Source organism: Sardina pilchardus, chromosome 21 (genome assembly GCF_963854185.1).
Source record: "Sardina pilchardus chromosome 21, fSarPil1.1, whole genome shotgun sequence".
Lineage (NCBI taxonomy): Eukaryota > Metazoa > Chordata > Actinopteri > Clupeiformes > Clupeidae > Sardina > Sardina pilchardus.
Genome location: NC_085014.1, coordinates 27,379,232 through 27,406,218, shown reverse-complemented (window position 1 = coordinate 27,406,218; position 26,987 = coordinate 27,379,232). Strand labels below are relative to the sequence as shown.

Sequence of the window (26,987 nt, the reverse complement as noted above, 5' to 3'; positions counted from 1 at the left end):
TAAGGTCGCCACAAAATGCATTTGATAGCCTAATTATTATTTATTATGAACCACCAAAGGACAAAGTAAAACCATTGGACAAAAAATGGGTCAAATCGCCTTTTTGTCACAGTTGCTGACAGTAGATGTCGCTCCTGTACACTGACTTTGCCATTGTTTAGCTGTCCACGTCCCCGTGTATTATTGCGCGCCTTGAATGTGTCAGGGGGGAAAGGAGGAAAACTTCTGTAAAAAATGGCGGAGGGTGCAACGTCTCTGAAAGGGATGCGAGCCCAAATGGGTAAGAAATCTGTTTTTATTGCATGACTGGGATATTTTGAGAGGTATCTGTCATTGTGAGTAACGTCTAAAGTTTGTTCCATTGATATTCTGTAGAGTTGCTCCTTTGTTATTTTCCGGATAACTTAGCAATCTTAGCTTTAGCTTAAATTGTGTAGTGGCTAGCTAGCTGACGTTCAGTGTTTATTGACTGGCTAGTAATACTTACCGGCTGGTACATTAAAGTTTTCTTTTGGACATAGCGTTATGTTAGTAAGCGTAATGAAATGTTATGCACTCCGGATGCAGTCTCGTGATGAGAGAATCTTTGCAATCTCCTCAAGTCAGGACTAGTGTGTCAAGTTAGCGAAGTTGGACATATCCGTCAAGCTGCTGGCTAACGTTCATGTTAATTGAGGCAAGAATTCTCTGTTTGAGCTACGAGGCCGGTTGACACAGTTTTGACTTCAGTGACTGGCGCCCTGGCTCCACAAGGGATGCTTGTTATTAGTGAAATAGGAAATAGTTTGACGCTCAGCCTGAAATGTCCTCAATAGTCTCCAAGTAATACTTCGAGAAAATGTAAAGATCTTCCTAAATGTGTGCACTTTAAACTGATTGATAGGACGTTTTGTGAACTGTCGTCCATGCTATTTGTTGAAATAATTTGAGCTAACCTTACGTTAGCCAAGTGAAATAGCATAACGTAAATTAATACTTGATCGGCAGTGGGTTATTATTCCCGTAATTCAGTAATAATGTTTTCTGTCAAGTTAATTCAACAGTTAGCCGGTAAACTATAAACTGGCGCTGGAGTGAAGTTGGCAGGGGAATCCTCTCTGGCGTTAGCTATAACGTTAACGTTAGCTCGGGGACAGATTTATGAGCACTCCACGTAGCTTGTTGCCATTCTTTGAGGACCATCGAGCGGTCGTCACACTTTCGGTCAGTTGTCAGATCAACACGTCAGTCTGTCTTCAAGCTGACTGTTGAACCGGTGTTTTGTTTTGTTTTTTTTTATCCTTGAATACTTTACATTTCCCCCCGTCGTTGTATTTACCGAGTTAGTGGCATAGCCTGTCTGTCATCGGATACGTTTGACAGTAAAACGTTCTGGTATGTTTGCCTGTAATTTACTTGGTAACTTTACTCTGTTGTATCTCCTCGAGACTGATGAAATACTAATGTCTCGTATCACTGATGTCATCCTGTTGTGTAAGAACCACTTAGCCCACAATGTATGAAGCGGAAGTCCAGTGAAATCGTTTTACCACAGTTACAGCAAGCTCCATTAATAAACTCAACACGTTCACTGAACATTAGATCATTTGGTGGGATGTTGTCTTTAGTCTGAGGTCATGCATGCCTTTGTCATACAAACTGTGTGGTGGTCATTCATCATAGATACCTAACGTTACATTCTTGATAATCTGCAAGGCTCCTGGATGGAATCAGTGTTGCATTAGCAGAGGATCTGCCATGTCAGTGATCTCTCCGAACTACAACAACGCATTGTTCAAGGCTAGCTTTTCTCCCCTGATGAATGCAGCCATCATGGATACATCCCTGAATTGCTCTAATTTAACTAATTGTCTACCTTGTTACAATATCCCAAGAACATAATATTTAATTCCACAATTTGTATTGTCCCAAAGCAGTTATTGTTGCTTGTTTCACAGATTCTATCTGCAGCCATCTCCGTTGCAGAAGTGTAGAAATGCCTGTTAGTTCAGGTCATGGTGGTTTTAAAGGCTGCTGTGGACAGAGCATGGTCTGCATCAAATTCCCAGGCCCGAGTAGCCTGTTGGACATGAGACTGACAGCTCCCGTCTTAATGGGCGGCCAAAGCCTCCGCATTTCTGCACGTGTCCACAAAAATGTGAGAGTCCACACATACACTGTAATTTAGAGGTGCCGTCAGACGATTGGGGCTCTAGGCAAGCCTCTCAGTGCTCTCTATTTTCAGATTATTGTCCTGTGCAGTTCCAGGCGTACCAGAGAATGGTCCAATGTGAGTCCAAAGAAGGAAATGTGTGAGGAGTCTGTGAAACTAGTATTCAGTACTACCCCCACTCAGTGAGGGATCTTCAGAGGTCTTATGGCGTCAACAGGAAAGAGTCAGGGTCACTGCAATTGATGAGGGGAAGATTAACTCTTGTGCTATTTGTCAGAATCCTGGAGTTCAGTGTAGATTTAATGGCCCTGTACTGTTTGTATGTCCACTGTCATGTTAACATCATGTCATGCACCCTCTGATACAGTGGATTTGTGCTACCAGATGCATCCCATTGATATTGTAACTTAATTAGCAGTAACGTTAGTTCGTAATGTTTTGCTTTTGGGAAGGCTACAAATGCCCTTAGTCAGACAAATGCTGCTGTTGCTTTTTGACAGCAGCACACTCTGGGGTCCTTGTGAAGACACCAGAGTGATAAATGGAGCAATGATCCCCCTGAAAGGCTAAAGGGCTGGGGGAAGACACTAATCAACAGTCATTAGTTCTCGTGAGAGAGGAGCATGACCTGCTGTCGCCGATGACTCGTCATCCCTAGCGCTCTGGAAATAGCCTGGGCTTACACGGCCCAGGTGTCCTCGGTAATCCCACACAAGATCTGAATTGTGTGGGTGTGTATGTGTTGGGACGGCAGCTGTGCCCTCTCTGAAGAAGGCCTGCTCTATTAGACAGCGCAGACACGTTGCTCTTCGGCCATCTGCATTACTGCACTTCCTGTGCACCCCCCCACCCCCTCCGTGACACACAGCACAGCTCCTGAAGCAGAAGAGAGCGGGAGCGCAGTGGTGCAGGACCTCCGCGAATCCACTCACTGACTGGACGCTTTCGCCGGTTGGTATTTATGCGAGTGTGTAGCATAGAGTCCCCTTGTGTCTCCCATAACGGTTCTTTTGTGTCTGGTCGGGCTGCTCCGGTGCAGTTTGGCCAAGTGCGCCGCTTCATTCTGTCATCTGACCAGCGCAGTGGAGCAGCTGGTTTTGGAGTGAAGAACGGGGCCATTTTTAATCATGGCCATTTAGTCATGGCCATATCTGAGGCATTTCTGAACTGTTTTGAGTGGTGTTTATTCTAAAGCATGTTTTGTCAAACTTGTTTGATGTGTTGTTGACTTTTTACTGTCGACTGCCTCCTTCCCTTATCCGAGTCGGGCAGCAAACAGCTCAGAGCTCAGAGCTCTAGCTCAAATGCTAGATTTTGTACATTTTTTTGGATTTTTAATTCTTGGTATCTTGGCTACTGGCTCTTGTAGAACATATAGAAAGATTTAAAGAGTACAGCCAACGTTTGTGCCCTGTCTATGTAGTAAACAGTGTTGTGTAAGGTTCCTGTAATAGCCTAACCTTGTCTCTGAAGGCATCCGGGGAGGGGGTTTTTCCCTCCTGAGGAAGGTACTGATCAGTTGATTTGCAGCCTCATGTTGAGGAGGTGTTCTGTGCTGTAGCAGCAGGAGGCACATGGCAGGCCATACTAGTTCCAGATGTACCAACATCCTGCTGATACTCTTGTCCCAGGACAAATAGCACACACAGTGTTGGCCCTTCAGGCCTTTTCTCCAGTGTTGTTGGCTCGCTTACAGTATGATGATATGAAATGGGAGGCTACTGTCTGGGACTCTGGGCGTTGACTGGGCTGTTGTGTTACTTGATGAGTATGGATTTTGTGGATTCAGGTGGATATGTTGGTATGGTAGAATCCCTTTCAGTGAGCACTGACTGTCTTAATTTTCTCCGAAATGGCTCAGTGCTTTGATGCTTTGTAAGCTCTGCCTAAATGTTATGCCACCACCGTCTTATCAGAGCTTAGGTGTGACTCTTATGGCTCATCTCCATGGTGCCAACTGTGTGTTTGGTGCCATCACCATCAGTGCTCCCTTGGCAACCGTGTCCGTAGGGACTCACCGCTGAGAGCCCTACAGCAGTGTCCCCCAAGACCTTTATCAGAGAGAGTGAGAGCCCGGCTCTGATTATGAGCCACTTCAATTTATCCTCCAGTCGCAGTGTAGGCGTTTAACTAAAATATTCATTTCGTGAACAAATTAGAGTTATTTATTTATTTATTTGACTTGTTTCACGCCTGGGAAATATGGAAAAAGGGTTGTGTGAAGAGATGCTGCTGATCAGACTCACGCCACAGTTGCTCATGTTTCATGGTGGGTCAGACTGACACGGGGCGGATAAATGTGGCCATTGTGCAGCACTATTGTTTGGCAGCTGTCTATTTGCATGCAGTGTGCTGGAGAGCGCACGCCGCCTGGCCTCACAGAGTGACTCAGCCCTTTGCATATTCAGTGGGCCCTTGTGTGGCTTCCTCTGGAGAGCTTTTCAGTGTCTCTCCCACACACACACACACACAGACACGTAGACACGTACGCACACTCACTTCTCCATCCGTGTGAACAGGTGATTTTGAAGGCTCAGCCATCAGTGGTGACTGACAAGTGCTTTCATGTTCTGATGCACCTTGACCTCTGATTTGAGCTGATAGTCTTGTAATACTCTGTCAGTTCTTGTTAGATGGAGGACAGGGTTGGGAGTCAGGTCCTGTTGATGGAATGATAAAAAAAATCCATTTGATAGACTAGAGGGCTAGGCAGGGAGTTCAACTGACTGGCACCAAAAGTCATGCAACTAATTGCCAAATTAGCAAGCCAGCAAGCAGTTTTCATCATGGAAATCCATATGGCCTGTATATTGTTGGTCATTTTCTGTCTGTCTACAGTACCCAGACTGTTACGATATTGCTAACGAACAAATATATTACTCTCTGTCAACTAACTCCTGATGCAAATATTAATGCTAACTTAGCGCACACCATTAGCTATATTTAGCCTGACTATTGTGATCATGTAGTACATCTTGTGCCAACAGAAGAGCGACTATATCAACGCTCAAAAGTGAGGTGGTGACTGGATTGTTAAACAAACAGTGTTTGGCATGCAATGGGCGGGGCTAGAGGTCGGCTGATTTTCTGGGTTTTTCTATGGCTGAAGCTGATGTCTATCTTTAGAAACCTTTAGAAAGGCTATGTTGGACTGATGTAGACACATTTAATTATTTTATTTGCTTGTGTTTGCATGCTCGCGTGCAAACGACTTGTTGTACTTCTGATGAGCTTTGTCAGGATCAACTCTAGTAAAGTGTAATAACAATCGTGTAGTTGTCTACGCCATCATTACTAAGAGCAGAGGCTGTGTGTGTCTGAACAAGGCATTGCTGCAGTTTGTGTGTGAGAAGCTGCTCCACTCTGCACAGTCTTCAAAGGAGAGAAATTCTCCAGTGCCCAAAACAGAATTGACAACGCAGGAGCTCATCAGATTTTTTTCGTTTTTATTCCAAATTTACACCCATATTGTGATGTCGTAGATTAATCCTTTAAAATGTACAGAATTGCTGTATTGTGATATTATCATTATCGTGGACCAAGTATTGTTGTGGCTATAATATAGAGCCATAAGGTTATTCACATTTATCTCTAAAGGTAGCATTTCATTACATATAGGGCTTGAAAGATAAGAACACAGCCTTGCCATTTTCTCCCAGTAGGTAGGACATTCTGCACTCTTCCAGAAGTTCACTTGCACTGGGGCTGGGCTACATCCAATGTGGGTGAAGTAGAGGAGCAATTTGATATAAAGGGCAGTGTCGCACGTGTTGCACAATAACACTGGGCTGCCCGCAAATGTGCCTGCCTGTTAATCAGCTTATAATACGCTCAGGCATCGGCCGATGCTGAGTATTAAATAATGGCAAAAAGCAACCAGTCAGTCAGTCAGGACTCCTGTAATGGCTTTCCATTCCATGTTCCACCTCCTCTTGGAATCCTAGATGCTTAACAAGGTCTGTATGTGATCCAGACTGCTTAATCCGTCAAGTGAAGTTGCTTTCCACTGCTTTTATCACTAACTTTTGTGATTGAAATAATAGCATATGTTGGCATCTACAGCAGACCAGACCCAAGGATATTTGACCAACTTTGGTTCAGCCGTCAATTCTGTCATATTGCTGGAATGGCTTGAAGCCCATGGGTCTGCACAGATGTCTTGGGTTCAGCCTCTCGTGCAGAACCAGCCTCTACTGGTAATCCAGGCTGACATGTTGTACAGGGATAGTAGCCTGTCTACAGTAGTCTGACTGATTGATTGACACATATAGGGTATTATTGATTGACAACGTGAGAGCACCGACACAGCCTTTGTCCATTAATAGGATTGGACAGTTTCTGATGGAACGTAAGTAGCCATTGGCACCCTGGCTGTAGACTAGAAAAGAAAAGCAGATTTTAGATGCAAACCGTAGAGCTCTTTGGTCTTGTCTGAATCAGCACTCGCCCTCTCCAAGCAGTAGTTGCTATGCTATGCTACCTACAGCAGAAATGATGTTCTGCTGTGCTGCTCAAGTGAGGTGCAACTGTGTGTGTCAGCTCTAGCTGTTGCAACATGTTTTGTAATCTGTCCATCTTTTGTTGCTGTTTTCTTCTGCTCCTTCTCTCTACCTCATCCTCATTCTGAACATCTCTCTGTTTTTTCTCCTCATTCTTCGCCCCCGGAAATGCCTCTCTCCAGATGTCTGGTAAAAGGCAGCGGTCGATCCCTAGCTCTTTATTGATCAGGGCATCAGTTTTAAGTGGCCTACACTTTCCAAGTTTCTTAGATAATTCAGCAGAAAACATCAGGAATGTGTGCCGTTTCCTCTTTCATGACATGCACATCATGCTCGTTTTCTCTCTCTCTGAATGGCCCTCCCGATCTCTGGCTGCCAGCCACCGCCAAACCCCAGGCTTTCCCGTCATAGGCCCTGTGGCTCAGCAATTGCCTTGTTGGCTCAAAGAGCTGGACTTCATAAGACCACTGCTATCCCCGTCCCTCCTACTCCCCCCAAAGCTCAGAAGCTGCTGCTGCCGCCGCTGCAGCCCCCTGGCTGTCGTCTCAAACCATTCAAGTGTGACTGATAGGGCAACTGAGCTCAGGCCCCCTGGTTGGATTAGCTGTTCCTCAGATACTTTCACCCGCCTCCGTAATCTCATAATTCAGGCCACGCATCTCTGATTTTTTCTCCCAGTGAGTGCCTTTTGTCTTGCTAACCGTTCCTTTGGGGCGTTCTCCCTTCCACCAACTTGCAGAAGGACGGCAGCTTCAGCAGAATCTCAAAGTGAAAGTCGTCAGTTGTCCTGGGAGGCCTCTGATTCATGACTGAGACGTTTGAAATGAGTCTCTCAGATCTCGCCTCTTTCCTGTAGCCTTTGCTCCCGGCCCCAATTGTGTTTGAACTGATAACCCCCTTTGTCTTACTGTCATCAGTTTTGTTTTCTCAGTCTTCGTCTGTCTCTGACATACAAACTTTCACATAATGTCCTCTTTTTTGCTTTGCTGTTGTTTTGGCTTCACGCTACTTGCTCAGCTTAAAGAATTCTGCAGAAAGCCACACTCAGAGGGCAAAAAAAGGGAACTGGGCCCTTCCTTCAACTTGAACTGTAGCTTTTAAAGAGGGACTCTGTTGTCGTTCTCTGTGAGGAAACTGTCTGGCACCCAGTGATACTACTGAGCACTGACACCCAGGTGAAAGCGTAGCCATCTCGGCCTTGACTCGAGTCTGTTTTTATATCAGGAAAAGATAGATATGGCGCTGCTCATGACACTACCCAGAAACAGATTTTATCATGTCTTCCAGATGTTTGTGATGACTGTGACCAAATCTGTTTGTGAAGAAGTTGAATCTGTTGATCAGCAGACGGCTGTTTTTCCTGCCAGCTACGCCTGGCCACCTGGTCCCTGACGAGGATGCGTTCTCTAGTCCGGGGGTTGGGTCCCGCCGCGTGAGCTGTTGGCTGCGTCGTCCGCCTGGCCACCATCACATGGTCTGGCCACCTCCGCTCGGCCTCTTAGTCGCTCACTCCAGGCTCCAAGGGAATGGGAGTCATTAAAAGGGCTCCTGTGCGTGTTGATCACGTCCTCACCATGTCTTCCTTCCTTCCTTCCTTCCTTCCTTCTATGGTCTTGCCTGCTGTTCCCTCTTTCTTACTGTGTGCCAGAGAGCAATGCTGTCAAAGGGATGTTTGCGGCAAGGAGCAGAGCCTGCAGCCCATTGACTGTTCTTTCACTGCTTACTGAATTACTGGAGTCCGTCCGGTACAGTGGCACATGTGCGGAGTGCTGTGTTAGCTTAGTACATCTCTGGCTGGCTGGCCATGGATGGAGAGCATGTGACTCTGTCACAGTCACTTCCTGACCCAGGCTGCTGGTTTCTGTATCTGTGGCTAGAGAACGTTATCACTTTATCTAACAGCTCAGTGGAAACCAGAAGAATAATGTTATAAACTATTATGTGTGTGTGTGTGTGTGTGTGTGTGTGTGTGTGTGTGTGTGTGTGTGTGTGTGTGTGTGTGTGTGTGTGTGTGTGTGTGTGTGTGTGTGTGTGTGTGTGTGTGTGTGTGTGTGTGTGTGTGTGTGTGTGTGTGTGTGTGTGCACTCCAGCTGCAGCTGCACAGGCCCAGGCCGAGGAGCGCCGCAGCCTAGCAGGAAACAGCCCCGGGCCTGTCACCACTGCCAACACAGCCGTACCAGCCAAGAGTCCAGGACCACGACCAGGTACACGCTCACATACCGGAACCTTCCACACTCTGGGAAGCAAGGGCATTGATATAGTTACAATAGGAGCCCCAATGGGCTTTGACACACAGGCACAGTGTGCTGTGCTGACAAGACATAATCTCTGTGAAAAGGAAGGCATCTCTCATGTATGTATCTCTACAAGGGGATTAGATGGTGCGTTCGTAAACTGCCACTCTAAGCACTTTGAGCGTGCACAGTCACTACCCTACACTTTTTAATGTTCACATTGTATAACGTAGACATTTCCCTTGCTACAGTATAACAGCTCAAATTGGTGCCCACATACTCTGATTACCTGTAGCATGGGAATCTACATTTCAGCTTTGTATTTGTATTAAATCTGAGTCTTGAAAGATAAAAAAAATGACCTGTACAAATGTTATGTGTGCAGTGACAATCGCAGAGAATGAGATGAGTCAAAGGGAAAGTTTCATTTTTCAACTGCAAATCATTGTTCATGGAAAATAGTTTATGCAAAATCCATTGTACTGATTTTCTTGAATAGTTATTTTTTTGAACTCTTCCTTCTTACAGTGAAGGATTACTTACATCCTCTTTTAGGCTTTCAGTTCATTCTCTAGAGTTAACAATGCAAAACTCCACTTACAGCCTAATTACGCCACATGCTCGTTGCTCAAAATGTTGCATATAGGTTTCTGTCACATGACAAAATGTTGATGCAAATGTACCAAACAGTGGGCAACCCCCCCTGAAAACAAAAGCGTGATTATGTTATGAGCCAATCTGCAGGGCGCCGTCCGCTGTCACTCCCTTGGTAAGCTGGCTTGTTTAATGTGTGTTGTCATTAATCCACCGGGCTCCTGTGCTGCTGTGCTGACTTGAGTTATGTACTGAGGTATTACAGCAGGCAGCGATGACCAAGCAGGGAGTTTATTAAAAATGGCTTTGGGGCAGGTGATCCTCCCCCTGGTTGTTACACCTGCAGGGCGTAATCTGGACGGTGAGCTAATGACCATGCGAGGTGACGAGCGCTAGGGCTGCCCGTAGTGTCCTCGTCCCTTTCAGACGCGTCGCAGGAGAGCTGGCCTCTGGAGGAGTGTGCCGGAGCTCGGGTGGTCGCGCCGGTCCTCCGCTGGGATTTGAACGGGATTGTTTGTGTTTGGATGTGATCGGGAGGGAGAACGTCCTTCCAGGCGGAGATTAAGTTCCTTGTGTGTTTGCCCGTAGTTCTCGATGGAGCTGCTTTAAGGATAGACGATAAACTCAGAGTGGCGAAAGAACGACGGGAGGAGCAGGAAAAACAACAGGGTGAGGCTTCCTTCTGCTGCTACAGCTGCCACTCACCAAAATAAACATTACCGTTTTTGCCATGATTTATAGCATGTCGTTGTGTGTTATAAGTCATGAAATGTTAGTTCTTACTCGACTTGCTGTCCATCACACGCATACTTCCTCTCACTCGTTTGTTTTTTTTCCTTCTCTGTAATTCTGTCTCTCATTTGGACCCACCCACACCTTTGTCGTCCCCCTTGCAGCGGCGCGTGACTCTCAGATCTTCGAGCGAGAGCGCAAGGCGAAGCTTCAGGTGGAGCGCCAGATGGAGGAGCGACAGCGCAAGCTGGATGAGCAGCGACGGAAGGAGGAGCAGAGGAGGGCTGCGGTGGAGGAGAAGAGGAAGCTGAAGCAAGAGGAGGAGAAGGTTGGTCCCCACCCTCCTGCACCCCTCCGCACCCCCCCCCTCTCTTGCACTCGTTCCCCTCTCCTCTCCTCTCCTCTCCCCTACTCATCTCCCCTCTCTTCTCCCCTGGCCTCCTCTCTGTACTCCCACCACCGGGATCCCATATGGACCTGCAGCAGAAACACAATAGCCTGGCGTCTCAGCCACTCACAGCAAGCTCGAATCTGCCTTAACTCTCTCTCAAGAATCTGGGCTTTTTGCTGTTCCTAAGACTTCACCGCAGCCATTTCATCCATTCCAATCCTTTAAGTGCATATTTACTCTTGGTCTGAGGCCGTCTCTTGAGCGCTAATGCCATTCCTTCAGTGGCCTGTGCCCTTGCCAGAGGCCTTGCCCTCAGCTGTACCACAGAGCTTAGGTTTGGCTGGACCTCCGTGTTCTAGCTCTTTAAGGGTTGTGTGTGTGTGTGTGCGTGTGCGTGTGTGTTTTTTATGAAGAGCTAGACTTGCTGCATCCCTAAGACTGGCTAATCCTAAAGACAAAACTTACAGGGGGTGCATTTTCTTGCTCCGCACTGCTGTTGCAGGACACGTAAGCCTTTTACCTCCCTAAGCACTCTCAGGTGGACCTGTGCGGTCACTAGGTGCGATGCTACTGGTGCATATCAGGTCTGTGTTTTGAACGCCATTAGCATGTTGTTGCTAACTTAATGTAACATCATTGCCCCTCCCCCAAGCGTATTGTTTCAAACCATGCAGAAAAACTTCCATGTATTGTATGTTATTCTTGTTATTCTGGCTTCTGTTGATTTCTGTAGTGTTTTTCCACCCCACAGGATTTAGTGAATGACCAACCATGTCTATGTGAAGCTAGTTCAGTTGGCCTTATGTTCTGAGATGTTGTTGGTTGAGAGTAGCGTGTGTTGCACGGTGATGGGGGAGAGGCAGCCCTTCTGCAGTGTCTCTGTAGTCCGCCTCCAGGCACTATCCTCTGAGCTCAGCTATTACTTAAATGCTCTCTGTGATCAAAGCTGCTGTCCGCTGATTCTGATGTGCCAGGCTCTTATTGAACCCATTGAACTCTTACTCTTGACCAGCACAAATGTACAGTCAGCTTTAATGGTACTGTACATGATGGCTTTGGTTATACAATAATGTGATCCAGAAGACAGAACAGAAAGCTAGTATTTACCAAGATTTAGATTTGTTTAAATTACTTTTGTTTAAATGCTTTTTGAGGTGTTAATACTTTTGTTTATATTTGCTAAGCCTGGCCCTGAAAGAGGTTTTATTTGCCGGTTTTAGGTTTTAATTGCTGAGGGATTTTTATTCTCTCAGAATATTACCATTGTTGAGTCAAATAGGATTTTATATTTTGACAACTGAAATTAAGCAGTAGCATACCATTGAACTTGCTGCAGTTATAGCTGTATTGTAGAATAGTTTATGTAAATGGTTTCTCCATTGTTTTGATGAAGGATCTGATTGTGTTCCGTACTTTGTTTTGCCTGCTGGACATTGAATTAGCCTGTAAGACTTTTTTCTATATCTACTGCTAGTAGCATGCGCTGGCATACCATAGGCTTCCTATTACTGTTCTATCCCAGATGTCAGCTCTGCCTTGGCTCTGTTGTCAGCACCTGCGTTACAGTAGATACTGCGCTTGATTATGTGGACTCACCCGGTGGGCCCTCTCTGCACTGCAGAAATGAGTAATTTACACTGCTTATTGCCCATCCTCCAGTCTGGTCCATTCTGCTGACCGCTGCCTTCTCTCTCCATCTCCCTCTCCCTCTCCCTCTCCCTCTCCCTCTCCCTCTCCCCCTCTCCTTCTCCCTCTCCCTCTCCCTCCCCCTCTCCCCCTCTCAGGAGCGCTATGAGGCGGTGATGCGCCGGACGCTGGAGCGCAGCCAGAGGGCAGAGCAGCGGCAGAAGCGCTGGTCCTGGGGCGGACTCTCAGACGCTGACCACAGAACCGGTACGGCTCATTTTACTGTCCCTCGCACGCAGCTCGCTTGGTACTGTAGCCTCGGACGGAGCGAATAGGCTTTTCTGATACACCAGGAAAGCTGTTGATAACAGTATGTGTTTGTGTTTGCTCTCTATAGATTGTGGTTGATTTTATCACGTTGCTTGAATAGCTTATCTTCATGAAATGAAATGGATTTCTATTTTATTTCTTTTATTTTTTTTTAACCCCTTGATATGTGATCTGTCTTCTCTAGTATCTAGTATTGTTCTCTAGATGTTTCTCTAGGTGTGCTGTTACCTAGCAGTGTAGTGGCTCTCCTCATTTAAAGAGCTTATAACCAGTGTTGTAGTCTCTCTCTCTCTCTCTCTCTCTCTCTCTCTATCTATCTATCTATCTATCTATCTATCTATCTACTGTATCTATCTATCTATCCATCCATCCCCATGCTCATTCTCTCTCTCCCACTCTGAAGAGTCTCCTTCCGTGCCCACTCCTCCTCCTCCTCCAGGTGAGAGCGACGCAAGTTCCTCTTGTTCCCCGGTAGCCATAGTAATCTCCCCCGCCTCGCCAGCCAAGCCTTGCAGGACGCCGCCAGGTGCCTTACTCAGAACCCGCTCCCAGCAACTCTGCGCCTGGCGCACGCTGGCACACGTTGGCATCCCTCTCTGCACGGCTTCTCTCTTCTCCTCTCTTCACTGACGGCACCCAGAGTGTCTGGCCTCCTACTGTCTCATCCTCACTCCCACCTCTCAACACGGGCTTCCTGTCTTCCTGTTTTTATGTTGTCTTGATGGCTCACTTCACCACTCACTCACTTCTCAAGGTTCCTCCAGGTCTGAGTGGAGACTCACTCTGCACTTAGTCCCACCGCTCAGAGCAATGGTCAGCCAGCGGTCAGCTAATGGTCAGCTAATCGCTGCGCTCGCGAGGCTCTGTCACTTCCTGTCAGCGTGCATGCTTGTTGTGTATGTGCGAGGACTCACGAGGCCACTCCTGTCTCTGTCACAGGTGTCATTTGTTCCTTCTCCAGAGGAACAGGGTTTGTCACCTTGGTCACAGACTAACAGTTTGATGCTTGGTCTGAACATGGGCTGTGGCTGCGTTTGCTAGCAGTGAAGCGTTTGGCTTGACTGCTTTTACACTGTAACGTTACTTTAAATAAGAACTGACTTACAGCATGTGTGTCTAGAAATAACCAGCATAACCCTCCTTTTGTGGACTCCTGTCCTGTTGCCCCTACAGTATGTTTATTGGTGTTCATTAGCCAGAATGTGTTCATAGTGGGGTTTGTACCTTTGTGATGTGATGACAATCTCCCTGTGTGACCGGTGGTAGCTCATAGGTTAACATCACTGTCAATTCCCACTCACTGTCCTGACCCTAACCCTCCTCCTCCTCCCCTTGTGTGTGTGTCCCTCTCACTGCCCCCCCCCCCCCCCCCCTCCCCCCATAGTGGACAAACGATCCACCTCCACCATGAACCTCATGAAACAGCCGGGCGAGGCGGTGCTCAGCAAGCGTCTGTCCTCCTCCTCTGCCACCCTCGTCCGCTCCCCTGACAAAAGTAAGTGTGTTCCTCTCCTCTCACCTCACCTCACCTTCCTCTCTCTCCTCCACGCTCCACTCTCACAGACCTAAACCCCATCCAGTCTCCATTGTCCTCTAACGCTCTGTGGTTGGCCTCTAGACTAGAGTGTTTGTGTTCTCTAAATGTGTCCATAGCCCTTACCCATAGGCCATAGTGTTGGTAGTCAGAAGGACTAGAGCCATACATTAAGACACCATGGCTTCATTATTGACGTTATTGATGCGTTGCCATGCCATTGCTTATGTTGTTGACTTTTCCCCCCACTGCGTTAGTCTCCAGAGGTTTGACTGTGTGTAATGAGACTGTGCTGAACCTGCGTGTTTTCTGAGGAAGTGATTATGTGAGCTGATTTCAGCCGGAGCACAACTTCCTCCCCGCAGCCCTGCCGTCCCTGCAGCGCAGGAGGAGAGGCGGGAGGCCGGTGACTCAGCTGATTTGACCCCCCCCTCCACCTCCCCCTCCCCGCACTGTGTTTGTCTTGGACTCGTCCTCTTGTTTTTCTTCCCTACCAGAGAACCCAGACAGTGGCGCTGGTTGGAGCGGAGATCACACACACACACACTTGTGTCTCTTCAGTACACAACAGCTTTGAGCCTGTTGTGTGTGTGTGAGTGTGTGAGTGTGTGAGAGAGTGTGTTTTTGTTTCCAGCTCTTCAGTCAGTGTGTCCTTGGTTCTTTTCTCATCCCTCTCAGGTGCTAAGCGGAGGAGTTCATCTTTGAACCGGTTGCCTAGCAATGCCCCTCAACCCACTAAAGACGGCCATAATAAACAGCCTCAGGTGGAACAGACAGGTGCAGACACCCTCCTCTCCTCTCTCTCTCTCTCCTTTCTTCTCTTCCTCTTTCCCCCACCCCTCTCTCTTAGAAGAAAGCAAAAGCTGACTTCAGATTTCTATTCAGTCAGGGCACAAGATGAAGGTCCCACCAGTACATAGTCCACCTGTAGGTCCAGACTGCAGTAGTTTGGCTGATGGACCCGTGAGGCAGTGTATTTAAGACTGAGAGTAGAGTGACCCTGTAAGTGAGAGCTAGAGAAGGCTTTTGGAAATGTTCATGAAAAGATATTCAGTGCAGTCTGCTCCGTCTAGTGCAGTTGAATACATGAAAGGCACACCTTTAGTTTGCAAATGTAGCTACACGAGTTTGTATGTGCTAATTATGTTTTCTAAGTCTAGGTTTGGACTAGGCCGTTTCATCTACCCCAAGTGCCTCACTCACAAACACTTTGTTTGCCACCCACATGCACAGACACATACTGACACGCTCACATCTCCACCTACAGGCCACCGTTCTCCTTCAGAAGCCCTAAGTGCAGCCAGCTGATGTGTAGGCCCCTGCTCTGACAGACAGACAGACAGGCCCTCCTCTGTGTGCTCTATCTGGGCTCCTGCCGGCCTCACAGATCTCCATCTGTGCCGTGCTGTGCTGTCCGGCCCTGATTCGCTCCGCTGTAATAGAGTTAAGGCCCAATGAGTCTCACATGCCGCCCCTGTGCTGTGTACGCTCTCCCCTCTCTCCCTCCCCCTCCCCCTCCTCCTCCTCAGGCCGGGTCTCCCAGAGCCGCCGCAGCTCCTCCCTGTCGCGGGCGGCGGCGCGAACCCGAACTCCGACCCCGACCAGAGCGGAGAAGGCTCCGGCCGCCGAGGAAGCAGGTGCTGACCGTTAGCCCCGGCGCACAAGTAGCGGCGCCTCGCACACGAGCTTGCATGCGTGTGTCACGGCACACCGCCACAGCGGCCATGAGCTATATGTCTGCACGCGCCCACCCTCCACACACACACACAAACACACACACAAACACACACACAGACCTCGTTAGAGCAGAACGCAGAGCATGACGGGCCATTAGAGCTAGCAGGGTGAGTGAGTGGCGTTGGGACGGCGGCTGCCTCCAATGCGCCGTGTCGGGACCTGCTCTGACACAGCCCAGTGTTGCTGCCTGCAGTCAGACTCCACATGCTGTACGCCTATACCTCTAACATGCGTGCCAAGCCCAGTGGCCTTAATAACAGCTCTCTAACCCCAGAGTGTGTGTGCGTGTGTGTGTGTGTGTGTGTGTGCATTTGCGTGCATGTATGTGTGTGTGTCTGTTGGTCTCATGAAAAGGAGACTGTTTTAGCCGTCTCTAGCTGCACCAGGGCCCTTTCCTCCTCCACACTCTCCCTCTCTCCCTCTCTCTCTCTCTCTCTCTCTCCCTCTCCTCTCTCTCCTCAGGTCCTGACTGCACAGAGCACATGCAGTGTTCCGCTCTCAGCGCTAATCATGACTTAACCTTCCCCTCCCCTGACTGAGCCACCCGCCGGCCAGGAATGGCTTCTTTGTCTGCACTAACCACAATGCCCCATTTGTTTGTTTGTTTGTATGTGTGAATGGAGCCTTCTTTTTTCCTCTCTCTCCCTCTCCCCGGTCGCCGATGACGCTAGCGCCTGGGTCTGTGCCCGTACCTCAGTCTTGTGCACGAGTCGGTCCACTGTGCGTTTCTTGTGTGTGTGTCTGTTCGTTTGTTGTGTCATTTGTGTTGTGTCGCAGCCCTGAAGTTGTCTCTCTCATGCCCACATTTCCACAGGAAAACGAGTTGACCCTCCGTTAAAACCTCACTTCGAACTAAACTTGTTTCCTTTCAAGATGCCTGTCGCCGGAGTTCAGTTGGCCAGAAAGACTATTTATGATCTATTTATCTCTGTGTTGAGTGTATATGGATTCAGATTGCTGAACATACTCGGTTGTTGACTCGAGCGTTTAACATGATAATATACTACTGCCAAACCAAGCTGCCCCCCCCCCCCCCCCCGACTCAACAACATCCCCTACAGAGAGGAGACGCTCATTAGAGCCATACCCCCCCGACCCCCTCACCCCCCCTGAAAACTCCCCTCTAATTACCCAGAGACGCGTAATGGCAGCCCAGCGCTCCTCGTGGAGCTGCCCGCCATGTCCCCCTCAAACAGATGCTGCTCCCTCCTGACCCCAGCTGATCGGGACCGCCACCAAATGATCCTTTTTTCCCCCCTTTTGGTCACGGTCAACGCTGTTAAACTCTCAGAGGAGTAGATCATTCTTTTTGTTTTATGTCAGTTTATGATCTCATTCTTAAATTGTAACAGCAGTTACAATAGTAGTAATGGGGATTTCTGGATTCTTTTATTTTTTTGTTAACCCTCCAAGAGCTCTTTGTCACTACTCTCATAAGTCTTAGTTCTAATACAAGGCCTCTCATGACCATCTAATATACAGTGAGGAGAAAATGTATTTGATACCATGCTAAAGTTGCCTAAAAAGAGGAATAGAAAATCGTCATTTGACAATTGATCTTAATGTCTTAATTCAAAAATTGAGTAAAAATAAAACCGCTAAGTACGCCAATTTTCTTTGTGATGGAAGAATGTTTCGTAAATAAATAAATGTTCTTCCTAAATGCTAGGGGGAAGTAAGTATTTGACCCCCAATGTAACCCTATGGGAATTCAACACATAGGGTTAACATAGGGGCGGGCAGATTTTTATTTTTTAAGGCCAGCTATTTTATGGATTCAGGATATTATGCATCCTGATAAAGTTCCCTTGGCCGTTGGAATTAAGATAGCCCCACATCATTACATACCTTTCACCATAGCTAGAGATTGGCATGGTGCTTTTTCCAGTAGGCCTATTAGCCTGTTTGATGCTCATTGAGCTCAATGCAAATCAAACAGGCTAATAGGCCTACTGGAAAAAGCACCATGCCAATCTCTAGCTATGGTGAAGGGTATGTGATGATGTGGGGCTATTTTAATTTCAAAGGCCAAGGGAAATTTATCGGGATGCATAATATCCTAGATCCATGAAATAGCTGGCCTTTAAAAATAAAAATCTGCCTGCCCCTATGTTAACCCTATGTGTTAAATTCCCATAGGGTTACATAGGGGGTCAAATACTTCCTTCCCCTAGCATTTAAGGAAAACATTTATCTATTTACGATACATTCTTCAATCACAAAGAAAATTGGTGTCCTTGGCGGTTTGATTTGTACTAATTTTTTGAGTTAAGGCATTAAGATCAATTGTCAAATGATGATTTTATATTCCTGTTTTAGCAGGGTATCAAATACATGTGCTCCTCACTGTATTTACGAATTCTTAACACTTTGCCAAGCATAACATTTTGAATATGGCAACACATCTGCATACAGTAGTCTTTTGAATGTGCTAGAGTCCACTGTAATTGTAGTGGAGCACAAAGAGCTCTTGCCTGGCTGCCATACTCACCTTCCCACTCCCCTCCCATATTAATATTTCCATGCAGTCAAATCCCTGAATTCCTCATGTGAGCACTGACGACCTGAAAAGCATTGTGTTTTTTTTCTTTTGGAAAGTTTTTAGCCAGTCAGTGCTTACAGTGGCAGAGAGGAGGGTGGGGGCCTATAGAGACCTTTCCCTCAGGTCCAACCCCCCCTCCTCTCCCCCACTCTTCCCTCTCCCAGACCCCAGTGCACCCCCCCCTCACCCCTCTCTGGTTTAGTTCACTAATGCCCCTGACATCCTGACCATCCAGCCCTGACCTCACATCAGCCTCAACTGTAAATGCCTCCAGCCTGAATGCTCATGTTGATTCTTCTGTTCCCTTTTCTGGTGTTAAATGCACATGGTTTGCTTCTCCCCTCACTACCCCCCCCCCCCCCCCCCCTCCTTTACCACACCCTGGCTTAATTTTGTGTTTTTGTTTTCCTCCTTCAACCCATTTCTCTCTCTCTCTCTTTCTTTCTCTTTATTCCTCCCTTCTCTTCTTATTGTTTTTTTGATTGGTTCTGTGGTGCTCCGGCATGCGTGTAGCCCGCCGCGGTCTGACCAGCCCCGTGGACAGTGCTGTGCTCAGCCGCCTGCTCACCCCCACCCAGGCCTCACTCGCTAGGAGCAAGAGCGCCGCCGCCCTCTCCGCCCAAGGAGCAGACGCCCCAGGTAACCCCAGACAGAGTCCCACAGACTCAGACCACTAGGAGGGAGAGGAGGAGAGAGAGAGAGAGAGAGAGAGAGAGAGAGAGAGTGGCCACCCTCACCTTCACCCTCAGCCCGGCCTCAGGCCTCAGGCCTGGGCTGGAGACAGAGCTGCCCCCACTGCTGGTGCTGCTGCTGGTGGTGTGTGGGGCTTCAGGTGGTGGTGATGGTGGTGGTAGCGTGGCTCTCTGCTCTGTCCTGGCGCTATTACTGTGGCTGTATCTCCATTCTGTATGACCAACCCACAGGGGAATGTGCACATAGCCGGAGAGTTCAGGTGTACAAAGTCTGTTACACCTCATTAGGCATAATGCGCTCCCCCTGCAAACAAACTCTCTATCGCACTCACACATACGCACACACACACACACACACAAACACACACACACACACAGATCTCCCCTAAGCTGATTAGCTGGGCATCGTGGTGCGTGCGAGCGGGCTGGAGGGAGGGAGAGACTGAGCGAGACTGAAGTGTCTCGTGCCGGGGACCTGCAGCCATCCCCCACCTGATCCACCCTGCTCACCCTGGCTAGCGGAGGACAGGATGGGCTGTGGTTACCATGGCTCCTGCCCCTCCTCCCGCTCCTCCTCGCGCACCTCGGCGCTCCGCACTCCGCAGGAGGGACTTAGCTGAGGATTGCACTCAGGTGCTAGATTAGGAGCGTCAGATTGGCAGAAGCATATTGTAGGGCCACCGTTGCATGAAACAAGGTGTGTCCTTTAAGTGATTTACATTGAAGTCCGTATTTCAGGTTTAGCAAACATTCAGATTTAAATTGCCAGAGGCTTTGACTCTCAACATTTAGAGAAAGCAGCTGTCATGGGTTGGTGTGTGTGTCACCTAAGAGACTCGGGTTTGTCCCAGTTCACAGCTATTTGAAGCTCACAGGAGATGGCCGGCTGGTAATCTACCGAAACTAGATTGATAAGAATTTAGACTTTAGGCTTCTCATGCACAGCATGCAAAACACCCTCACATCACCCATCCCATGTGCGCACTCTCACAATAGCTTGTACTGTATCTGTAGCTAAAAGTAATCTGTCCTAAGATGTGCACAATGGGAGGATTACAGCTGTTGTGCCTACAGTAGGAGTGTGTAATGAGTCACTAGTAATCAGGAGTGTTGGATATGGAAGCCTGATCGTCCCGTGTCCCCAGATTGCCCTCGTGAGACCTCGTGCTCTCCCATGCATGCAGCTCCACCTTGTTGTGAATTGCCCCGAACTGGTACCAAGCAGCCCTGCTAGTAGTTCCTCTTGCCCCGCCCCTCCCCTCACTCGGGTCCCTCTGAGCCCCTCCTAAACTCTCCACCTCGCCATCCCAACCAGTCTGGTGTAACGACACGACTCCATACGCAGCAGCACCTCTACTGGGAACACAACCCCCCAAATTGCCGACCTCTCCTCCATTTGGGAGCAAACTCTAGTGGTAGTGAGTAGTAAGCTGAAAGAGCTCCCGTCATGTAAGTGTGTGAGGGCTGCGATTGCCTGTGTGCCCAGTGTTGTTGACCTTTATATGTGTCCAGTGTGTGCCCGTGTTTTTATGTGATGGTGTGCTTTTGCCGGTGGGGTTTGCATATTCGGGCTTGCCTGTTTGTGTGGAGTCAGTGTTTGGTGTTTGCTGTGTGGTGTGTGTGTGTGTGTGTGTGTGTTTTGGAGGGTGGTGGTGATTTGGGGGTGTGAATAAGAGGGTCCCCACAGCTGTGTTGATTCCTCCTCCCTGCAGCCCCTAAACCTGCCCCAGTCCTCTGCCTGCTTATCATGAGGCAGCTGCAGACGATGACCCGCTGCCAACCCAGGTCGCTAACACGCCGCAATCTCTTGTTTTTGTGCTCTTGTCCCTTTCTGCTTTCTCTCTTTTATTTCTCTCTCTATCTCACTCTCTCCCTCCATCTCTCTCTTTTATTTCTCTCTCACTCTCTCTCCCTCATCTCTCTTTTATTTCTATCTCGCTCTCTCTCCATCTCTTTCCTTTCTCTCTATCTCTCTCTCCACCTTTCTCTCGCTCTCTCTTTCTCCATCTCTCTCTTTCTCCATCTCTCTCTCTCTCCTCCTTTGCTTTGCTCTCCTCTGCGGGCTGCATGTGTCCTGTCCTCCCGCCTGCTGTCCCGCTCCTCTCCCTCTCTCCCTCGCTGGCTGTCCTCTGTCCCCTGTCCCCTGCGTGTCCTCTGACCCAGAGTCTCACGTGCTGTGTCCTCGCTCAGCCTCGGCCACGCCCCCCGCCGGACGCAGCGGGCCGGTCCGCAGCCGCAGCAGTGACCGCCGCAACGGCCTGCCCACCTCCGCCTCGGCCCACGCCGCCCTGGACAGTGGTGGCACGGTGAGGATGCACTCATGCATACAGTATATACACACTCACACACACGAATACACACCGTACACACACGTGTGGTCCTCACACTCACATTCAGACCGAAGTCTATATACAGAAATATTTGTATATAATTGTAATGGACTGCAACACGCTTTCACACTTGCATTAGTGCACGCACGCACTCACACACATGCACACACAATCGTACCAGTGTCAGAGCCTGACCATTTTTATATGGTTGGCCACGTTGAGGCCATAACTTGCATTGGAGTGGCACAGAAAATGATGTTTAATTTTTCCGAGGTCAAGAGGGGTGGCCTTCTCTCCATCCCTCTGTCCCTGACACACACGCACACACACACAAGCCCTAACAAGTTCAAATACACTCAGATAATTTGGCATTATTAAAGTTTGACATTATTTTGCTATGTGATATCTGATGGGAGCATGAAGGTGGTCCTTTGGGGGACCGATGGTCTGCACTGGCACTGTGTGTTCTAAATGGAAAAGTGGGGTGGGAGACGGGAGCGTGTCCTCTGTCCTGGAGGGAAATGGTGACACGGCGATAAAGACCTGCTCCACTGGCAGCACATGATCTCCTCTGATTTGCCTCCCAAAGTAGCCCAGCCCTGTATCACTGCTGATGATCACAGTGATGGCCTGCGCTGTAAGTGACACCACTCGACAGCAAGGGCCCCAGCACATAGCCACCATTGTTGGAGAGAGGGCAATACTATCTTGGGCTTGCTCTGTTTGGAGAATATTTTAGCTATATATAATATAATATAATTGGCAAACCAATGTGAATGTACCTGGAAGTTCACATACAGGAAACCTGGCTCACAACAGTTGATCTGTTAAGGTGCTGAGCAACATTGTGTTACATAGAGTGTACCTCTGACTCATAGAGCACAATTAGCACTTTTGGAACAGCCGGCAGCAGTGCTGGGAAGAGCTTTGTAGGTAGCCACGCGAGGTCAGATGGAGGGGAGGGTCAGTATGGAAATCATCCTTGATCTGAGTTCAATAAGGCGCTAGGATGGAGGAGGGAAGGTGTACAGGGCTCGGAAGGATGTGAAGCGCTCAGGAGAAGGTCACCGTCCCCCTGAGCTGCTCCGCCTGCACAGGGCCACACGTCCACTGATCCAGAGTCAGGAGGCATGAAGACACCAGAGCTAGTGTGCTGCAGGGGACCGCACTCACCAAACAGCGCAGAGTGGAGCCTGTGTGTAGTCAAGTGCGTAAACCACAGGCTGATAAGTGAGCCGTGTGTGTGTGTGTGTGTGTGTGTCTACACGTGCACACTACTAAGTCAGCCTGAGCAGTGGCTCGCTAGATGGGGATGAGAAGTGACACCAGTCCCTGGCATTCTACAATCCCCTGGTTGATGTGCGGGTCAGTCACCACTGAAGGATAAGAGGACGTTAGCCAGTGATGGGACAGGAGTCTGACCACCTTACAAGTGTAATGGAGATTCTCAGCTTGTGACGTGATCATTAAATGCTTGAGTAAGATGTGCTTGTACCTCTAGTCAGACATTGGCTGAAGGAAAAGCCAGTTCTATGGTCCTGAGAAGCTCAGAGTCTAGTTCATGGAACAACTCTCAGCAGTCAGTGTGCTCGCAACAATATGGAATGAGAGAAGTTCGCTCTGAAACATTAGCTGGACATGGGCTTGTTAAGAATGGAAAGAAACGTTTTTTAGAAGTCTTCGGGAGTACAGTAATCGCTGTGTGATTGGTGTGTTCAGTCAGATTGTGTTTCTGACTAATTGTGTTGTTTTGATTGTTTGGGTTGTTTTGCTTTTGTTGGGTGTTTTATCTTTCATCGGTGTGTACAGTGTAGGTACAGGCCTTTGTTGAATGGCTGCTTCAGAATTGGCTCATAAAATACTGATTTGTGTGTGTCTCTCTCTCTCTCTCTCTCTCTCTCTCTCTCTCTCTCTCTCTCTCTCCCTCTCTGTCTGTTCTCATCTTTCCTCGCTCCCTCGCTGAGCAGCAGAAAGCTGAGAAGCGCTTCTCATCTCCGGGGGCGACGCGCCCCACCTCTCCCTCCACCCCCACCAGTCGCCACCGCTCCCCTTCCCCAGCCCCCCTCAACACCAGCACCAACAAGAGAGCCCCCTCCCCAGTCACTGCCAAGTAAGACACACACCACACACCTTACACCTTACACATTACACATACACATTCACCGTCACATACAGCTAAACAAACCATCCGCTGATGTTGGCACGAGTAAAAGGCGTAAATGCAAAGACCAACTCCATCAGCACCAGGCATGAGGACACGAGTCTGTTTTCTGTGATAACAAAGCAAGGGTCTAATGAGCACAGACATGTGTCGATGAGGTACCAATGGGAAAGATTGCGTAAGGTCCCTGTAGGGTAGAATTCAGTGTCAGTTATCACATGTTGCCGTCTTGTGAATGCCAACTCTGTGTGAGTCTCCTCAGCGTATGTGCTCTGCAGTGTCCTTACGTAAGGCCTGCTCTTTTGTAAAGCCAAGACGCGGCCACATATCACATTCCAGTACATCTGAACTCCTTGCAAAGGGAAGGTTTCGGTGAGCTCACCTGTGTGTGACTGATTGAGTGTGTGTGTGTGCGTGTGTTGTGCTTTATTGTCTGTGGTGTCTAATTACCCTCCTGCAGGAGTCCACGTAACCGTCCCCCGTCCCCCTCGGGGCTGAAGCAGCGCCCCCCCTCCCCCCAGCCGCAGACCTCCTCCAAGCCGCCGCCCATCCAGAGGCCGTCCCTCACCCCCACCGGGCCGCCCACCCTCCGCAAGAGGGACTCCAAGCCAAAGGAAATGTCCCCCATGCAGCCCCTCATGCCCGTGGCATCTCCGGACCCCAGCGCCCAGGCCAGCCCGGCCTCCGCCCCCACCCCTGCCCCAGCTCCAGCTCCAGCCCCAGCTCCAGCACCAGCACCAGCCTCCAAGGCCAAAGAGGGTGAGTGCGTCTGTGCTTCCTCCTCATCTGACCCACTCGTGACCTCACCACCTCAGCAGCGCCTTCACAGATTACTACTCTCAAAGCGCACCGCTACTGTTGAATAAGCACACAGATTAGCTGCCCAAAGCAGCGTCTCACAACATGCAGCACACCGCAGTCATATGCGAGCAGAAGTAGTTTAAGTTATACCTGATTTAAAAAAACAACAACTTGACTTTCAATACATGGCAATTTTTTTACAAATTTTGAGTGTCTTGACAATATGAAGCTGCTTGAAAAAGCTGTTGATATATAATCAAACAAGGAAGTGTCTCTCCAAGCAACGGCTTTTTCTTTTTAAGCCTGAGTGTACTAATTATGAGGTGTGTTTACATTGATATACTGTAGCACCTCGCAAAAATTCAAGGTTGCTTATAGAGCAAAATGAATTAGTAGTGCATCAGTAGTGCTTAAAAGGTGAATTGGAAGCCAAGGCCTTTGCTGTTGTAGGGTAGCAGAGACCCTGCAGCTATTAGCTGCTGGGCAGGTTCCTATGGAAGGCAGAGGGTAGAGACGGACTGCTGTCTCTGCCTGTTTTGAGAGGTGGAGGTAAGAGAATCGGCCCTTGGGACGTATTATTGACGGAAACTCTGCACCGCTGTGCCAGAGAGCATCCCCTTTGCCCTCAAGGTCATTATGCAAGGACGTTGTACAACCTTACAGGCACAAGACATACCCAGCTTCAGTGATCTGGTTTCCCTGCACTCTAACGCTAACTCCCCCTGCCTATAGAGAGCCGGTATCAGCAGCAGCCACCTTTAGATCTGCTGGTAATGCTGAAGGTAATGGAGGTGGTTTCATTCCTGCAGCGCTCTGGTGGATGTGCTGAGTTATGACATGCTGCGCCCCCTGCTGGAGAGAGTGGTGCTCAGCACTCCAGGACAGATGCTGTAATCTGGGACCGTGAGCTACAAGTGAAGCTCCTCTGATTGGGCTCTCTTGGCGCATTCACCAGGTGCTCTGGAGACACAGACGTCCAAGAGCAGTTGCCCCGTGGTGTGTAATTTTATAGTCTGTGAGAGAAACGTGTCAGGTGACCCCCCTCTCTGCTTACTGGGAATGAAAAGCTTCTTGGGTGAGCTTGCAGCCTGTGGGGCAATTCTCACTAAGACCTCTTTTGGAGCAAGCGGCTAAAACAATTTGAATCATGTGCTCAAGCACAATTAAGGTCAGTTAAGCATCTGGCTCATTTCGACTAAATTATTACCCTACATACTTTTTAATAATGCTTCCTATGTTTTGACTCGCTTGGGAAGACAACCGTGGTCAATTAATTGGCTCGATTCACAACAATGTCTGACTATTGCAAGTGCCAGGCACTCGGCAGCACTGCCCAGCCACATCTGGCTGCCACATTTACCAAGTAAATTACAGCCGTGTGTAGCCACACAATGTACTGTACCACCAGGATGAAGCTCATTCAGACAGAAAGGGAAGAAGTGCCCTCCTTATTCTGACAGGGCCTTACAGCGATGGCAAACAAACACGTTTTGTAAGCAACTGGCACTAGTCTCATCCTCGGACTGATTCTCATGTTGTATGGTCATGGTAGGAAGGTACACTCACGCATAGGCTATGCACGTCTGTTCTGTTGTTCTGGTGTTCTGTTCTGCCCTGAAAAAATATAAAAACCTTGAACCATGAAATTGTTCAAATACAACTGTATGGCTTGAGTTAGCATGCTAATTGTACTGTTGTCGGTGTTTGTAAGGGGCTTGCATGCTTCCACAGTAGTACTTTTTGACAAACTTTCTGCTGCCTTAACCCTTTTTTTCTCTCTCTCTTCCGCCCTTTCCTCTCTTCCCCTCCAGACGCCAGCTCCAAAGCCGCGGCTGGAACCAATTCTGCCGCCGAGGCCGCCAAGATCCTGGCCGAGAACCGGCGTCTGGCCCGCGAGCAGAAGGAGCGAGAGGAGCAGCTGCGCGTGCAGAGAGAGGAGGAAGAGAGGTGAGGGGAGGGGAGGAGAGGAGAGGAGGAGAGAAGGAGGAGGTGATGAGGGAAGAATCCCTCACATGGGCTCAGTGGAGCTGGGCTGGCCCGGCCCGCTAAAGCAGTGCGGAGGAATGGAGCTGCTCAGCCAAAGGCCCGCGTGCTTGCGTCCCCCTGAGGGCCACTCACGGCCCTTATTGGAGGCTGGGGAGCTGCAGCTGATAATGGGCTGCTGACTTCAGCAACTGAGAGACGTGCGGCTGAACTCAACCGGCCTGTGTGATCCTGGGCACATACAGTAAAAGGCTCCTATTAGTGAAACAGACTAGCACGTTTGTTCAATCAGTTTGGTCTGTGTATTGCATTACACTATTGGTAACTACACCAGGAGAGCAATGAGGTAGAATGCAATGAGGTAGAATGTGTGAAAAATAAACTCCAACAGTTTATTTTATTCCTAAATCTCTTCTCTGTTCCTCTAAACATCTTCACTGTTCCTCTAGAGTAGACATACAGCAAAAATCCTCTCAAGGCCGTAACACCCTCTTCCTCATTTTGGGAATTGGGATCGAGCTGGCTCTCTACACACTGTTTGACTGCTCAGTTGATACATGAGTTGGCTCGTCTGCGTCTTTGTGAAGAATTGTCCCCAGTCCCCAGCCATGACATTGACTCCTTATTTCTCCTTATTAAGAGCCAGTCT

At 48.7% G+C, this 26,987-nt stretch overlaps 1 protein-coding gene across 4 annotated transcripts in view; it reads left to right on the top strand.

Annotated features, from left to right (window-relative positions):
- The first annotated feature begins 169 nt into the window (after window positions 1-169).
- Window positions 170-26,987, top strand: part of map7d3 (MAP7 domain containing 3) — a 33,971-nt gene continuing 7,153 nt past the window's right edge. Inside the window, exons 1-14 of one of the 4 annotated variants that reach the window (XM_062525215.1) lie at window positions 170-280; window positions 8,742-8,855; window positions 10,068-10,148; window positions 10,376-10,539; window positions 12,387-12,495; window positions 12,998-13,084; window positions 13,943-14,053; window positions 14,771-14,869; window positions 15,622-15,729; window positions 18,885-19,010; window positions 21,227-21,369; window positions 23,361-23,503; window positions 24,015-24,313; window positions 26,167-26,302. In XM_062525215.1, the coding sequence (XP_062381199.1) occupies window positions 235-280; window positions 8,742-8,855; window positions 10,068-10,148; window positions 10,376-10,539; window positions 12,387-12,495; window positions 12,998-13,084; window positions 13,943-14,053; window positions 14,771-14,869; window positions 15,622-15,729; window positions 18,885-19,010; window positions 21,227-21,369; window positions 23,361-23,503; window positions 24,015-24,313; window positions 26,167-26,302 (1,766 nt within the window). In that variant the 5' untranslated portion in view covers window positions 170-234. Of the gene's footprint in view, window positions 281-8,741; window positions 8,856-10,067; window positions 10,149-10,375; window positions 10,540-12,386; window positions 12,496-12,961; window positions 13,085-13,942; window positions 14,054-14,770; window positions 14,870-15,621; window positions 15,730-18,884; window positions 19,011-21,226; window positions 21,370-23,360; window positions 23,504-24,014; window positions 24,314-26,166; window positions 26,303-26,987 lie in introns of all 4 variants that reach the window. The other 3 variants (XM_062525216.1, XM_062525217.1, XM_062525219.1) reach the window with 3 other exon arrangements.